The sequence below is a fragment of the Nyctereutes procyonoides genome, unplaced genomic scaffold (assembly GCF_905146905.1).
Source record: "Nyctereutes procyonoides isolate TBG_1078 unplaced genomic scaffold, NYPRO_anot_genome, whole genome shotgun sequence".
In the NCBI taxonomy this organism is placed as follows: domain Eukaryota; kingdom Metazoa; phylum Chordata; class Mammalia; order Carnivora; family Canidae; genus Nyctereutes; species Nyctereutes procyonoides.
The window spans coordinates 38,795,716-38,813,594 of NW_026575135.1; the positions used below are offsets into that span (position 1 = coordinate 38,795,716).

General features: G+C 35.6%; 1 protein-coding gene across 1 annotated transcript in view; it reads left to right on the top strand.

The window, feature by feature from the left end:
• The window catches only part of TTC39B (tetratricopeptide repeat domain 39B), a 129,648-nt gene that overhangs the window by 90,247 nt on the left and 21,522 nt on the right, over positions 1 to 17,879 (top strand). The window contains exons 8-16 of the mRNA XM_055301509.1: positions 473 to 537; positions 6,920 to 7,025; positions 8,345 to 8,410; positions 9,626 to 9,734; positions 10,379 to 10,446; positions 10,532 to 10,591; positions 12,251 to 12,412; positions 13,253 to 13,344; positions 16,899 to 17,025. Coding sequence (XP_055157484.1) covers positions 473 to 537; positions 6,920 to 7,025; positions 8,345 to 8,410; positions 9,626 to 9,734; positions 10,379 to 10,446; positions 10,532 to 10,591; positions 12,251 to 12,412; positions 13,253 to 13,344; positions 16,899 to 17,025 — 855 coding nt within the window. The remainder of the gene's footprint in view (positions 1 to 472; positions 538 to 6,919; positions 7,026 to 8,344; positions 8,411 to 9,625; positions 9,735 to 10,378; positions 10,447 to 10,531; positions 10,592 to 12,250; positions 12,413 to 13,252; positions 13,345 to 16,898; positions 17,026 to 17,879) is intronic.

The following is a 17,879-nucleotide window of genomic DNA, read 5'->3' on the forward strand; positions in this document are numbered from 1 at the left end:
GATGAGTAAAATTTACAATGTTAAATAGACTGAATGCTGAAGGATCCTACAGAAGAAGAACCATTATCCCATTTACTGGAGTGTGATGGGCTGGATAGTTTGTCTTTAGAGCATATCCTTAAATTACCCATTGTGGATTCTGTTGAACCCAGGAGAAAATTTGTGCAGTAGATGATGTTTATTGCAATAGATTTGGACTAACATATTTGGCCACTAAGTGATAAGGATTACTTCCTTAATTACTTGCTTGAAGTAATGCAAAGATTTTTAAATGTGTACTTTTTATTGCCATCTAACTTGGAAGAAAAATTACAGAAAAGCATTTCAAATGTAAAGCAAGAAGAATGTTTTAATTTAAAAACTATGTCCTCAAAAGATAGTGTTTTGTTCTAATCACACAAATACATAACTGTGACGGCAGTATAAGGATCTTTTGCTAAGTGATCTAATTATTTAACTGAATTGTTTTCAGGATGAAAATATGATCAACTTCATCAAAGGTGGACTAAAAATTAGGACGAGTTACCAAATATATAAGTAAGTTAAAAATTAAGATGTGGTTTTTAGATGATTCTTGTACTCTGTCCACTTTGTACTTCAAAATTCTTATCAGGTACAACTAGGTTTTTTTTATTTGGTGTTGGTAAAAATGGACTTGATTTTTTGGCCTACTGAGTATGTATTCAGTGTTATAGGACAACAGAATTTAAATTTAAATGCTATCTTGAGAAAAATAGCTGGAATAAAACTATTGATGTAATTTCTTTTTTTTTTTATTGATGTAATTTCTAATTACATAATCTTAGTTTCTCTCTCCTAAAATCAGTATTTAAAATTACAGTTATGTCTTGGTCAGATGCTAGAGCAGTACTGCTTGATAGAATGTTCTGAAGTGATTCAAACGCTCAGTTAAGGTGGATCATAGTGTTGTCCGTATCTATCTTCCATATGCTTACTGATTTTTATTTAGTTGTTCTATCATTTGCTCATAGAGTTAAAAATCTCCAACTTTGATTCTGGGGTCACCCATTTCTCTCTTTAGTTCTGTCAGTGTTTGCGTTGTATATTTAGAGCCTCTGTTACTAGGTTTATATATATCTTAATGATTTTATCTTCCTAATGAATTAAACTTTTTATCATTATGAAATGTCTCTACTTAACTCCTTATAATATTTCTTGTCTTGAAGTCTGTTTTGTCTGATAGTAATATAGCTACTCATGCTTTTTTATAATTAGTGTTTGCATGATATATATTCTTATACTTTAAACCTATCTTTGTTTATATATATATTTTTAATATTTAAATTGCATTTCTTATAAATGTGTATAGTTGGGTCTTGCTTTTTAATTCAATATAACAAACAAATGATATGTTTGCACTTGTGGCTACCATTTTTCTTGTTATCTTGTCTCATTTGGTTTTCTCACTTCTTTTTAGCCTTTTATATCCTTATTACAATTTTTAAAATATATATTCCAGTGTAATCAGTCCCTCTATTGTTTTCTTAGCTATAGTTCTCTTTAATTTTTTTTTAAAGGTCACTCTAGTAATTATATTTCTGAACTCATCACAGTCAACTTAGAGTTAGTATTGTACTGTTGCCCATAAATTATGAGATTTTTGTGAAAATATAGTTTCATTTACTACTTGTCTTTTATACTATTTTTATGATAGTACACCTACATATATTATAAACCCCACAATGCTTTGTCAACCTGTTTTCCGTAAAGATTTATTTATTTGAGAGAGAGAGAGAGAGAGCGAGCAAGCATGTGCAGTGCACCCAGGCATGGAGAGAAAGGGGCAGAGGGAGAGAATCTTCACTCAGACTCCCCTGTGAGCATGGAGCCGGACTTGGGGCTCAGTCTCATGACCCATCAGATCACTACCTGAGCCGGAACCAAGAGTCAGACACTTGCCAACTGAGCCATCCAGGTGGCCCAACAATAGTACCGTGGCTTTCTATATTAGTTCTAGGCACCCCACATTGAGTGGATTTGAGAGTACTTTCAGCTGAAGAGCCATGTAAATGTAAAGTCCGTATGAGAGTTAATTTTTCCCATCTTTCAAAGTTCAGCTCTTCTCCAGTTTCCTACTGCTTTTTGTTTTCACTTTCCAGTGCCTGAAAATACATTTTAAGTATATATTTAAATTCTGAAGTTTATTATTATTACTGTGGGAGAGTTAATCTAATATATGCTAGTATGTGTGTCATTATTAGAAGCAGATTTCCACTAGTGAGAGCAGAACCAAGATTTAGTATTTTAAGAGATAATTTTACCCAAAGTGATTTCATAAAATTATATTGTATTTAAAATGGTAGAGATAGGGGGTGTTTTGGGAAATTGACATACTGTTTTTAGTTTTCTTCTTGAAATACTTTTGAGATGATGTAAAAGGATGGTAAAAAACTAATTGCTTTTCTAGTCACCAAAACTTAAAAATGGAATAAATTCAAGTAGTTTTAAAATGGCGCAAACATCTGTATCAGTGTGTGGATACATGTAGTTTTGTACATACATACACACAGACTCACACAGATATTTACTTGGGAATTAAAAATATAGGAAATTCCTATATATCCATAGGTCTCTTTCAAAATAGTGGGAAAAATTAGATACTTTAATAAATGGTTTTGGGAAAATTCGTTCTTCATTCTGGAAAAAGACAGTATTAAAATAAATTCCATGTAGATTTAATATGAACATTTTTTAAAATTTTATTTATTTGAGAGTTAGAAAGAGATAGAGTGCATGAACAGGAGAGGCAGAAGGAGAGGGAGAGAGAGAGAATCTCCAGCAGACTCTGTGCTGAGTGAAGCCCCATGCAGGGTTCCATCTCACGACCCTGGGATCATGACCTGAGCCAAAATCAAAAGTCGGACATTTAACTGACTGAGCCACCCAGGTGCCTCTAATATTAAAATATTTTTTAAAGGAAAACGTAGGAAAGTATTTTTTTATAGTCCTAAAGCACAAAAGCCTTTAAACTTTTATTTAAAATTTTTTACTTTGAAATAACTTTATAATTTTTTTAACTTCATAATTTTTACAAAGAATTTTTATATATTCTTCATCCAGAGTCACAAATGTTAGTATCTTACAGAACCACAGTATAATTATTAGAACCAAGAAACTAGCAATGATTATCAATTACTAATAGTAATAACAGTTAGTTAACAATAACTAACAGGATTATCAATTACTTCACTGATTTTACTCTGATTTCTCTAATTGTCCCACTAATGTTCTTTTTCTGGTCCAGAAATGAATCCAAGATTGGGGATATTGCATTTAGTTGTTACGTTTCTTCAGTCCTTTTTAATCTGAAAGAATTCATCCGTCTTTCTTTATTTTTATGGCCTTGACATTTTTGAAGGATACTGGGCAGTTATTTTGTAGAATGTCTCTCAGTGGGGACTCTCCAATGTTTCTTCATGATTACATCCGGATTTTGCATCTATGGCAAAGATACCATTCAGGTGATATTGTGTCTTTTGTAGTGCATCGTATCAGTAGATACATGATATCAATTTTAGAAGCCTTTTTAAGTGTGACATAAAATCAGGAATCATAAGAGATGGATGGCTTGACCAATTAACATTTCAGTTTCATCACGGCAAAATATACCAACTGTAGTAAAAAATACAAATGGAAATGTAATACAAATGATTTGGGGCAAATGACAGTGTGAGGAATTCATAAGTTGGTGGAAATCTAAATTGGTAGAGTTTTCCCAAAGGATGTTTGATAATATGTATTGAAATTAAGAAAGTGTATCACCTTTGACCTCAGAAGTCCCTTTTTTAGGAATTTATCCTAAGGATAGTTGTGATAGATTAATTATAGTTTCAGTATTTGATGTAGGAAAAGTACTTGATGAATGTACAAGCACACTTTTAGCAGCATTGTTTATAATATGGAAAACATAGAAACAACATAAATATTTAACAATAGGAATTTAAATTATTCCACAGAATAGAATAATATGCACTTGTTAAAAAATAAGGTAGCTCTCATGCATTTTCATAGAAAATCATCAATATAATCTATAGAACAGTACATACTACATGATCCCATTTGTGGTTTTTAAAGATTGCATTCTTACTAAAGCATAAAACCACCTAGAAGGCTATGTACCAGGCTGTTAACAGTGACCATCCTCTGCAGGATAGTCATGCAGGGGCACTCACACTTTCTTCATGTTATTTGAAAATTTTGTAACAATCATCTATTATCAGAAAATAGAACATTTATGTTTTGATTTAGAAAGAAAAGAATTTTGAAAATCATTTCTACCTTTTGCCATCCTATTGAATTTTTGATGTTTGAGTTTTTATTTTTTAAAAAGATTTTATTTATTTATTCATGAGAGACACAGAGAGAGGCAGAGACATAGGAAGAGGGAGAAGCAGTCTCCCCACAGTCCTGATGTGGGAACTCAATCCCAGGATTCTGGGATCATGACCTGAGCCAAAGGCAGATGCTCAACCACTGAACCACCCAGGTGCCCCATTTGGTTGAGTTTTTAATGCATGTGTATGAGCATATATAATTATCTTTTTATATAACGAAATCATATACTTCATGTCATTTTGAAATTTCCTTTTTCAGTTCATGTCACAAAATTTTAGGTCATTAAATATTTTTAGTTCATCACAGATTTTAATAGCTGTATAGCATTCTATTCTGTGGTTATACCACATGTGTGTATGTATAAATAGATATACTCATGTGACTATCCTAATTAATTTCCTCCTGTTGCCTGTTTAGTTTATTTATACATTTTCATTATAAATACTAATATGGTATCTCTTATAGGTAGAATTCTGTGTTTATCCATGTAATTTCCTTAGAATAAAATTGGATTTATTGGGTCAATGGTATGCATGTGTTGAAGATTTTTGATATATAGTGCAAAATTATTCTGAAAAATAATTGAGTTGGCAAACTTTTCTTAAAAGGCTAGATAGTAAATATGTTTGTGCTGTTGGTCATAAGATCTCTATTGCAACTACTCAACTCCATGACTGTGGAGTCTAAACAGCCATTGACAACAAATGAATGGATGGATATATTTACATTTCCATAGTTTGCCAATCTCCATACTATAACCACCTTTTACCAAAATAGATGAAAAGTCTTCCCTTTGCCAGCACTGGTTTTCCATTATAAAAATTAAATTAATGCTTTATTATCACAAAAGTGGCATGTATATTTAGGAAAATGGGAGAATGTAGATGAGCAGATATTAACATACAAACTTCATATTCTTTTCACACAGTGATAATAGCTGTTAAACCTTAGTATATTTTCTTTCAGAATATTCCTATTCAAATCTAAAGATACATGCATTTTTTAATGTGCATACTCTTTTATAACCTGCTTTTTTTGGCAATTAAGTCTTCATTTCATGTAATACTCCATCTCTCTTCACATTTTCCTGGTTGGCCGCAGATTTCTTTTACTGCTGTTATGTCTATACCAGGATGCAACACAAAACTGTCTACTGCATCTAATGTTTACGTCCATTAGGTATCTTTTATTCTAGAACAGTCTCTATATTCATGATGGTTGTTGAGAAGCCTAAGTCTGTCATCCTGCAGAATATCCCATGGATTTGTTTGTTGGCTTTCTTGAGTTTTCATTTAAGCTTGTTCTTTTTCTTAGTTAGCTTAGGCTGCCATAACAAAATATCACAGACTGGGTGGCTTAAAGAACAGAATTTTATGTTCTCACATTTCTGGAGATTGGAAGTCTAAGATCAGGGTGCCAGCATGATTAGCTTCTGGAGAGAACTCTCCTTTGGGATTGCAGACAGATGGCTATCTTCTCACTCAGCCTTTACGTGGTCAAGAGAGAGATAACCCCTCTCTCTTCCTCTTTTTCTAAGGTCACTAGTCTTATCAGATTAGGGCCCCACCCTTGATTACCTCCTAAAAATCCCTATCTTCATATACTCTCACACTGGGGCTTAGAGCTTCAATTTACAAATTTGGAGAGGGGCATAATTAATTAAGTCCATTGCATTCTTCTCGCCCCTTATATTCCCTATAAACTGGAAATTAGATCTCTAGGCTTACTGGATTCAGGTTAAATAAATTTGGCTAGAATACATCATAAATGAAGTTGTATGTTTTGTAATTATATTATACAAGGTGATACATGATATCTGGTTATTCCTTATTACCTTTAAGATATATATTTGTCAGTTTGGTAAGCACTTCCTATTCATTACCAAGCGTTATATCTTTGTCGTTGTTTGAATTTGCATTTCTCTGATCAAGTATTTGCCTTTTGAAGATGTGAAGGGAAGAGGGGAAATGAACAGAAAAGAAATGAAAATGAGAAATCAGAAGGATTTCCTTGAATGGAATAGGAAAAGAAAAACAACAAATGGGTCCAGTTTGATGGAATTTGCGGTCCTTTTTCAGTCTTTCCTACTTGCAAGCTGTAATTTATTCAATCTATTTGAGATCACACTGAAATTCACATTTTTTTGGCAGTAGCACCTCAGATACTCCGTGGAATGTAGGGCTGTTGAAGCGTGCACAGCAGCTGAGGGACAGAGCATACCTGAGAAGTCCTCTATGAAACATTGCTGGAAAGCTGTGAGGTCACAGCCCTGCGGTCCTGTGGCTCTGGAGTCATGTCTGCTGATACTCCAGCCCTGTCTTGCTTCCAGCCTAGAAAGATTGGTCCTGATAAAACAGTGCAGAAATGGGCATGTCAGTTTTTCCTTAATGACTATGACCAGAGTAGACTTAAGGTTAGACTCAGCACAGCCACCTTCATTGAAAAACTGTCTAGTGTTTTGGCTAATGACATTTATTTTATAGTATGTCAGTGTGAAATTTGACTTAATGTTAATTTTCAGAGTCATGGTATACTTACACGGTAACTTTTTTCTTCGATCCAGAGAATGTCTTTCTATTCTGCATGTAATTCAGAAGAACAAAGGTGAACAGCAGTTCTTCTATGAGTTTGAAGGGGGTGTCAAGCTTGGAATAGGTGCCTTTAATTTGGTAAGTAAATAGTTATAAAGCTGCCAGAGGCTTTAGTAAAAGAACCTAAGATTTCCAGTGCCTTCTCTACTGTGTGTGAACCTCTACCTGGGTTTGGTTGACAAGTGGCTATAGTGGGATCAGTTTTTCTGTGTTGTGATCCAATGGTGACTTTGGTCAGTATGTGTTGTAAAGTTCTGCACACACTCAGAGTAGTTTTGGATTGTACAAGAGGGGAAGCATGCAGTACTCTGAATGGACTAACAACATTTTTGGTAATAAGGAACTTGGAATCTGGTTCCATTTCCACATCTGAAATATTGGTGGCTATGGAATTGAAAATAGACGAGACAGTAATGATATAGCTTGAGGCATGATTTTGATGCTGTGAGGGAGACAAAGAGTTTGAGTAGATATTTATCAAATTGTAATATATTATTTATAGATTTTAAAATTTATTAAAGTTTGACTGGGATTAAAGAGAAAATGAAATAATACACCTGACTGTGTACTTCACCATGGCCTCTTTGTTCATGAGTCCAGTTGGTCAGTGATGGGGTGGCTGGGGAAAGAGGATGGCTGGCTGTAGAACAGGTCATCCAATTTGATTATTCAAATCCTCCTCTGCTGAGGTCAGACTTTGGTGAACATTCACATGGAACACAAATATCTTCATGTTTTTTGTTCACTCAGAGAGGCCTATACCCTTTCTTAAACCTCTTTGTCATTAATTTTCCAATGATATTCCTTTCGAATCTCTGGCCATTCAGCAAACCATTGATTCCAGTCTGTGGATCTGTATAGAATTGCATACATGGTTATTTCTCCTTCCAAGCAAAGTGAACAAGCAAGTAAACTGCTTGAAGTCTTGCACTGGCTGCATCTCCCCTCCCCACTATTCCCTAGGGATGTCCTAAAAAGGAACTGTTGTGTCATGCTGTTCACTTTTGGATGATGTCGCCATATTATGCAGAATTCAACAGACTTGCTTTCTCGAAAAGGATGTTAAAAGGAATCTTGTTTGGAATTAGGCACTGAGGGATTGCCTTCTCATCACTTCATCATTGCACGTAAAAGGATCAAGTAATCTCTAGAGCACCCTGAGAAGGCCAGGGTTGTTTTGTTTTTTAATTTTTAGGTTCATTGTCTTAGCTAAATGAAATTAATTCACAGGTAATGATTATGGTATGTGAAGTATGTGCTGACTAGATATGTATAGTAGTTTAAACTTGGTTTAATATTTCATATTACCGAATTATTAAAACTTTAAGTTGTTTGGAGGTTAACGTTTACCTATAGTTCAATACACTAGCAAATATACTTTTTTTTTTTTCTTGTAGATGCTCTCCCTTTTACCAGCACGGATCATCAGACTACTAGAATTTATAGGATTTTCAGGAAACAGGGTACAAATTTAATTTTATCTTAATTTTGACAGGAAAGATAAAATAGTATTGAATACAAGAGCAATGCAGCACATCCTCATAACAAGCATGACCATTATTGGCAATTTATTTGCAGAACAGTAAAGAGTCATTGGGGTCTTGATGATGCTTTTCAGGAGCTGAGATGGTTCTTCTCTTGAAAGCTAAAATTTTTTTCTTCATTACTTACAATTATGATTTACTAATATTGCAACTTGCTGGACTTTAGTACTCTTGTGTGGTTAAAATATGCAACCCCAGAGTGTTCTGTACAACCAGTGAATTAGGCTAGATTTCCATGTCTCACATTTTATGATTCACATGGATCAAGTATAGTTAGAGTGTTTTGGGTTTCCTTGCACTTTTACAAGTTTCATGATAAAACTAAGCAAGGAAATTTTGTTTTCCATGAATTCCATTTGTTATGTTTCTGTGTGGTTGTTTTTGTAGCATATAACATTTATTAAACATAATATTCAGTAAGCTATTACACGGATTGCCTTATTGCAAAAGCTATCCATGTTAATGAAGAGGGCAAGTTTTGAGAACTATATGAGAACAAGATTATCTGGGGGAACAGATTATCATAAAGGTCCTGTGCTTTCTATTTCTGTGCTTCTGCTACTCTCTAATTTAGATGTCCTCTCTAGCCAGCAGCCTCCCAAATAATGTTCTCTTGAGAGCCTCTCCATCATTAGATTTGAGATAAATGTCGGCTATTCCTCCAACTTTCCCTTATTTTCTCCCAGTGAGACTCGAGTATTCCTGACTCAGAATCATTGAGTTATTTTTCTTATGACACTCACCTGTGTTCATGTAGTGTCTTGCCTATTTGATGGAAAGATCTTCGAAGACAAACTCTATTTGTTCATACCCACCATAGTGTCTTGTGCTTAGATCCTCAATATGTCTTAATAAACTAATATTTTTTATTAGAGAAATAGAACATTTCTATGAAATGAGCACCACCCTTTTCCTCTCCCTAGAATCACATAATGTGAAAAAAAATTGTGAGATTATCTTATGCCAGTTTACAATATAAAGTTTGTTTCTGGTTAGGGATTACCCCTATTCTAAGCTCTTGAAAAATAAACTCCACCTTCTTGGAGGGTGGAGATACATGAACCAGGCCTCCGTAGTGTCGGAATAATTTTTCAGTCATGTTTTCCCCTTCTGAAATGCATTTGCTTCCCATAGGAGTTGGGCCTTCTGCAGTTACAGGAAGGTGCATCAGGAAGAAGCATGAGGTCTCCACTGTGCTGCTTAACTATACTAGCTTTTCATACTTACATCTCCCTAATACTTGGTAAGGACTGGATTACATTTTATGTCATTGAAAGTTGATGACCTTTCATCTGAGTAAGTAAAAAATTTAGATTGTTCCCTGAAAACCAATATAACGTTGTATGTTAATTATATTTCAAGTAAAACAATTGGAAAAAAATTACCAAGAGCTAGTAGTCCATATTTGTTTACTTTTTTTTCTTTTTTGAGTAAAGATGAAAAATAGTGACATTTGTCATAGTAACATTTAGCAGAGGGGCTGGAGGGTTTCTTTCAAAGAATATTTTTTATCTGTTCTCAGCTAAAAACATTCTGTAAACCTTAAGGTGATCTATTTTAGCATATTTGTATTGCATTTCTTTCTGAGTAGAAAATTAAATTTTTGGTTAAGATAAATTAATAATTGCTATTAAAACCAGAAAGCCCAATTAAGATTCAAAGATAACTGCTTCTATACTTATGCATTAGTCTGTCCTAGAGGTTTCTTAAACTACAGTCATAGATGGGACTTGTCTTACTTTATTTCTCAAATGCAGAAATGCCAAATTAACAGTTTTTATCTTTTCCATGAATAGGTGTTTGCTATATTTTAATGAAATGTGGAGAACTACTTATAAGTATCACCCTGTTTCGTGAAGACTAAGGTTTTTCCTGTTGAATTTCTAGGTACAGGAGAAGTGAATGTTGTGGAAGCGGAGAACCTCCTTGCACCCTTCCTCCGGCAGTTTCCAAATGTATGCTTAGAATTTCAAGTGCGTGTTTCAATCATAACCAATCAAGCAGGGCTGGCGCTGATCTGTTTTCTTCCTTTCTCCACAGGGCTCCCTCATGTTGTTTTATCATGCCCGGATAGAGCTGCTGAAAGGGAATGTGGAAGAGGTAATTTATTTGGGGGGGAGGGGAGTAATTGGGGAGTTGTCTGTAAGGTGGGGCTATGTCATATTCATTCAACATAAGTAAGTTCAGCTTATATGCTAGACAGAAATAAAGACAAAATATATATTTAAATGCTCCAATTTAATTTTGTGTGTGTATTCTATAGTAGATTTCTGAATATGGTTTGTACTTACACGTAAGTCCATGAGGCAGCTTGGGGTAGAATATTACAAAAGTATAGGTGATTGCCTTTAAGGGAATTCTTCAAAAAACTTTATAGTTTCTGTATCATATATTGACTTTGAAATCTAGCCCCTGCATAAGATACAACTTCACTGTTTTGCACATACTCCTTATCAAGGGAAATGATTCATTAATTCTCTTGAAGAAGACAACTATGGAGTTTTTCATATAAGTATACTAACCAATAATTTTCTTCTACACAAATGAGATCAAACCTATGGATTTTTCTTTGATTTGTTTTTTTCTTCTTCTACTTACAATACATCTTGGATTTCTTTCCAGGTCAGTATATCTAAATCTCCCTCAGTCTTTTTGATGGCTTGATTTCATTCCATTAGATGGATGTATGATACTTAATAAAGCGTCCCACTACTGATAGACATTTGGCTACTATAAATAATGCTTTTGTAAACCTCTCATGTATATTTCTGTGCACATGTGTATTTATATAAGATTCTGATAATCAGGATTTCTAGGTCAAAGGTGTTCGCATTTTGATAAATTTAGACAAATTGCCCTCCTAATTAAGGTTAATAACTAAGGTTATCCCATTTAAACTTCTATAAAGAAATGAGAATACTTGTTTCCAATATAGTTTGGCAACTCTGGATTTATCTGTTTTATTTTTGCCCATGTCATGGCCAAAATATGATAATCTATTTTTTTAAAGATTTATTTATTTTAGAGAGGGAGAGAAGATGTGCACACAAGAGTGGGGGAGGAGCAGAAGAGGAGGGAGAGGGACAAGTAGACTCTCTGCTGAGCATGGCACCCGACGTGGGGCTTGATCTCAGGAACCTGAGCCTGAGATCATGACCTGAGCCAAAACCAAAAGTCAGACACTCAACCTGCCAAGCCATCCAGGTGCCCTGAGAATCTAACTTTTAAATTTTTATTTTTCAGCGTATAGATTTCTTCATGTGTGTGTTTGTCACTTGTATATCTTTTTCTCTGATTTACCAATTCATATCTTTGACAATTTTCCCATTGAGTTGTCTTTTTTTTAAGGATTTTATAAAATTGTTGTATGATAAGGGTTAATTTTGGCCACTTGTGGATGTAATGATACCTTCTCCCTGCCTTCCTTTAACTTTGTTTAAGGTATATTTTAACTTACGGGAGTTCTGGCTTTTATTTTCAGTCTTTTTGTAAAGGACTTCTGCATTTTATATCTTACTTGGGAAGGGACTTCACTTCTCTCACATTATAAAGTCCCACAGCCCCCTCAAGAAGCTAAATCGAGGCAGAATTTAATTGTATCATTGCATGGAGGGGAAGGATCATTATATCATCACACTGAATGGTTTAATGAGTGATGCTTTTGTTCTTTTTGTACAAAGTGATTTATGTATTTTTCCATTAGGTTATTATCTCCTTGTCTATTATATGGATGATCAGCTTTATGCAATTGACTTATAGGCACAAGAGATATTTCGAAAATGCATTTCAGTTCAAGAAGAATGGAAACAGTTTCACCATCTCTGTTACTGGGAGCTGATGTGGATTTATGTATTCCAACAAAACTGGATGAAGGCATATTATTATTCCGATCTGCTTTGCAAAGAAAGTAAATGGTCCAAGGTAAAGTGCTATGCTTTCATTAATGTTACCTATTTGTTAATAAGTGTCCAGGATGACTTTTTTTTAGGACTGTTTATTCAGAAGTATGACATCAACACTGCTTTCTCAACTGAGGGGTTCATTGAAGGAGGAAATAGGCATTAAATACCTACTGCTTATAAGTACTGCCCTTAGCTCTGAAAGCATCCACACAGTCCTTTTCAACAAAGAGGTTTCATCTCTGAGGATGAAATGCACTTACATTTAAAAGTTATTAAATATCAATAGTCGGGCAGCCCCGGTGGCACAGCGGTTTAGCGCTGCCTGCAGCCCAGGGCGTGATCCTGGAGACCCTGGATCGAGTCCCACGTCGGGCTCCCTGCATGGAGCCTGCTTCTCCCTCTGCCTGTGTCTCTGCCTCTCTCTCTCTCTCTCTCTCTCTCTCTCTCTGTGTCTCTATGAATGAATAAATAAAATCTTTAAAAAAATAAATATCAATAGTCTTAATATTTTTTCTGGAGACTTTATGATGGCCTGATGATGAGGCATTTCATAATAATTAAAATTAATTCTCACCTATTTGTGAGAAGTTGGGAGAAATGAGATAACGATTTCTTGTTCATTCTGTATACTCTCTTATCTGTGAACACTATTGTTATATAATAGGAAAGGGGTCAAAATTAACTGAAAAGTGTTATTCTCAATAGGACCAAGCAGTATAAGACTTCATTTTCTTTTTTTTCTTAGGTCCCTTTTAAATGTTACCTCTGGACAGTTTGTGGGTCATTCCTGACATGCAAGATAGAAATTTCATGTACCTAGAGATGTTCTGTACTCACTGCTTTTCTTCTTTTCCTCAAGGCAACATATGTGTTCTTGAAAGCTGCAATTTTGAGTATGCTTCCAGAGGAAGATGTAGTAGCAACTAAGGAGGATGTAGTAACTTTATTCAGGTAAGCAAGGTACTATTGCTATAACAAAGATCCTAAATACATCTTTCTTTTCCTAAGTGTTCTCCCATGTTTTACCTTCATATTTTCATTAATTTCTACTCATTCAATGCAGGAACCTTTAAAAACCATACTCAGAGAAGGTCTGCTATGAACTAACCTGTTTAACTTTGTCTAGATCAGTATGTACCCATCATCTGTAATGTTTTTGCACACCTACTCTGTGAGGGGTACCGTGTTAAGTGCTGAATAAACAGGCATGGTTCCTGTCCTTGTGGAATTTATAATCTTGTAGCAGGACCAGATATCAGGAAAATTATCACACAAATAATTGCAAAATCATAATACATGACTAATTTTTTTCTTACTACTTTTCTTGCCATTCCTTCTTAGTATCTTTGTAGGCTTATCCTATTTTATCCAGCTATTAAATATTGGTGTGTTAGAGCCTCAACCTTAGGAAATCTCGACCAGGCCAAGTTTAAATCCCTAGTTCAGACCTGACTGAGCTCCAGACCCATAAAGCCAGCTCCCATTTGTCATCTTTACTTGGATATATGAAAGTATTTTATTTATTTTTAAAATATTTTATTTATTTTGGAGAAGATAGGTGAGGGGCAGAGGGAGAGGGAGAGAGAATCCCAAGTAGACCTGGGGCTTGATCGCATGACCATGAGATCATGAGCTGAAACCAAGATTTGGATGCTTAACCAATTATATCACCCAGGTGCTCTGAAAGCATTTTAAACCCACCATGCTAAGTCTTCCTAAACAAACCTGATATTTTTTCCTCTCTTGGTGATTGGGATCACAATTAGCAGGCCAGAAGCTGATAATAACTTGCATCACCAAGAGTACCCACTCACTGTCCCCTCCTACCAGCATTCCCCAATGGGAGAAGTATGTATACAAATGTAGAGGCAGTAATGGTTGAGATGGTATCTGAAGGTGCAGTTGGAGCTACTGAGGCAGCAGGGAGTTGTGCTGGTACAGTTTCAGACCAAAGAGCCTATTGCAGGAAGGAGCACTGCCCATTAAAGAACTAAATGGTGATACTTGATAGGACATCATGTTATATTTTATGTACAGCTGATGAACAACATGAGTTTGAACTGCATAGGTCCACTTACATGTAGATTTCTTTTGATAACTATAGTACGATATTAAAAATTTATTTTTCTTCCTTATGATTTTCTTAATAACATTTTCTTTTCTTTGGCTTACTTTATTTTAAGACTATGATATTTAATACATACGATATATGTTAATTAACTTTATGTTATCATTAAGGCTTCTGGTCAACAGTAGGCTGTTAACAGTTAAATTTGGGGGGAGTCAAAAGCTATATGTGGGTTTCTGACTATGCGGGGATTGGTGTCTTTAACCCTCACTGTTCAAAGGTCAGCTGTATATAGGTCAAAAGAAAAGAAAGGTCAAGGGGCATCAAACTATGTCTCACAGAACACAGTATTCTATTTAAATATAAGACAGAGTTGACAGGGATCATTGGTAACCCTAGCAGAGGCTGATAGGTAAAGTGGAAGTGGAATTCAGACTGGGGTGGCTGAAGAAAAGAAATGCAGAGTTGATGATAAATGCATCCCGGATAATTCTGACTTTGAAGGGGAGGGGAGAGAGAGATTGGTAGTTGGAGGGAGATGTCATGTCAGAGAATGTTTTAGTGGGAGAGTTGTGAGTATTCTCAAATACCATTAGGAAGGATCCAGTTGGTAGAAGAGAGGTTACACATAGAAGCAAGAAATGGGATGACTGATATTTATAAGTGTCCTAAAGGGCAGGAGGAATTAGAATCGAAAACACTGATGGCATGGTTGGTTTTATCTAGGAGGAGGACCAGGTGCTCTGTTGTATCACACAGGAAGAAGTCCAGAGTGGGTACAGAGGCAGGCAAACTTATGTGTTGTGGCATGAGAAGGAAGGCTCTCCATCTGCTAGCTTGCTTTTCTTTACAAAGTAGGGTCATATACTGAGGGAGAAAGGAGTGAGCTGCAGGTGTGGGAGAATGGAAAATGTTCAAAATCATTGTTGCAGAAAGTGGGACGGTGGGGTTTTGAAAGAAACACCACAGGAGGAATGACCATTTGAGGTCAGTGCTAAGGTTTACAGGGATGCCAGTCTGCTTTCACACAGACACTGAGCCTCACCCAGGAATGCAGTTTTATCAGATGAGCGTTGCAATTAGCCAGTGGATGAGGGCATTTAGGACTTCGGACAGTGTGTGCAGGAGTCAAAGGACAAAGCCATCTAAGCAGGAACATGGAGAGAGAGAGAGAGATGTGAATCAGGAGAAGGGCAAAGAGCAAGTAGACCAGCAGTCTTACTAGAATAGCCAATTTAGAATGAAGAGAATGGTATTCAGAGTGGTGTGCTTGAATTTGCGTTTCAAGGTAGAAAAGTTGCAGGCAATGGAAAAATGCTCTAAGATATGACTGCAGGGGGGCGGGAGGCTCTGGTAGCAGAGAGGAGATGACCACTGGAGAGGAGGAAGTGAAGGGGCAGAGAAGCTGTGTTACATTCTTCAAACCTAATTAACGATGAGACCTTTTACATGGAATCCTGTATTCTGTGCCCATGTTAGGAGAAATGATAGCCTCAAGACTTATCAGGGCAAATTTGAAGGTAATACCAAGCCTATTTTTTTTATCTTCTTTTTAGAAGCTCTTTTTGAAAATAGGACCATGTATACTAACTATAGAATCAACATCAGTGGATGCTGTGGTAGGATTAATGCCACCTCTTACTGGTGAAATGCATGTCCTTGTTTCACACACACAGCCGATGGAATGGGATGGGATATTCAGATATGTTGAAATCTTTTAATCTCCATTTGTTTTCTTCCACTTCAGAATAAGTTTTCTTCATATTCAAAACAATTTCCATGAAACATGTAACCAGTCTTATTTTCAGGAGAAAGCTTGAGGTCTGCTCTATGATAGCATCGAATAGTTTTGTTTCTTAAATTCCACATATGAGTGAAATCATATGGTATTTGTCTTTCTTTGACTGACTTATTTCACTTAGCATAATTTCCTCTAGTTCCATCCATGTCATTGCAAATGCCAAGATTTTATTCCTTTTGATGACTGAATAGTATTCCATTGTGTGTGTGTTATCCATTCATCTGTTGATGGACATTTGGGCTCTTTCCATATTTTGGCTATTGTAGACATTGCTGTGATAACCATTGGGTGCATTGCCAATTTTATATCTAGATTTTCTTGATTGTATTTGATAAAAAAATACACTAGCTAAGTTAACTAGAGAGAACTATGTGTCAGTCAGTGGTTCTCACATTTGAGCACGCATCTGAATCACCTGGAGGGCTCACTAGACTCCAGATTGCTGGGCCCAGCTCTGGAATTACTAATAATAGGCCACTCCACCACTGGGGTGGAGTCTGAAAGTTTGTGTTTAGGACACATTTCCAGATGCTGCTGCTGTTGCTGGTGTGGGGAGTGCATTGTAAAAACTGCAAGTATCAGTAACATATGTGTTCTAATGACCTTTTGCTGGGGCTGGGGTTGGGTTCTTCACAGACAGGTGGATAGCTTGAAGCAGAGAATTGCAGGGAAATCTATCCCTACTGAGAAGTTCGCTGTAAGGAAGTCTCGACGTTACTCTGCCTCGTTGCCTGCACCAGTGAAGCTCATCGTCCCTGCCCTGGTATCTGCCTTTATTTTATTTACTTTTTGTGTTCTATAAAGAAATTGTTAAAAATAAATAAATAAAAGAAATCGTCCATTCACAGCAGCAGGAAGCACACCTGTGAAGTTTATGTTTGCTGTGAAGTTTAGCTCAATTAAGAGCCATTGTAAGAGTGTTTGTAAGGTGAACATTTATAAATTATTAATAATTAAATAATCATAAAAATTATAGCCAATTTTTTGACTAGTTGGTATGTTCTAAGCATTATATTTTAAAATATATATCATTTAATATTTTTGAAAAGTTATTTAAAAATATTTATTTATTCATTCGTGAGGGACACACACAGAGAGAGAGGCAGAGACATAGTCAGAGGGAGAAGCAGATTCCCTGCGGGGAGCTCAATGCGGGACTCAATCCCAGGACCTCGGGATCAGGACCTGAGACAAAGGCAGACTCTCAACCACTGAGCCACCAGGTGCCCCTGAAAGGTTATTTTAAAAAACATATCATTTGGTTCTTACAGTAACTCTGTTGAGGGTACTTTCTCTCTGTGGTCTCATTTTACAGATAAGGAAACTCAGGCAGGGAGGTGAGTTGGCTTAATTAAAGTTGAGTTGAATTCTAATGCAAGCCATTTATTTGATTTTATCTTTTCTAGTAGCCACATTAAAAATTAAGAGGTCAAATACTGTAAAAAGTAAAGGAAATAGTCAAATAATTTTAAGAATATATTTTGTTTAACCCAGTATATGTAAAATGTTTGTTTGAACATGTAACCAGTAAAAATTTAATGAGGTATTTCACATTCCTTTCTATTGTACTAATCATTTGAAATCTAGTGTGTATTTTACTTTTAGAGCAGATCTCAG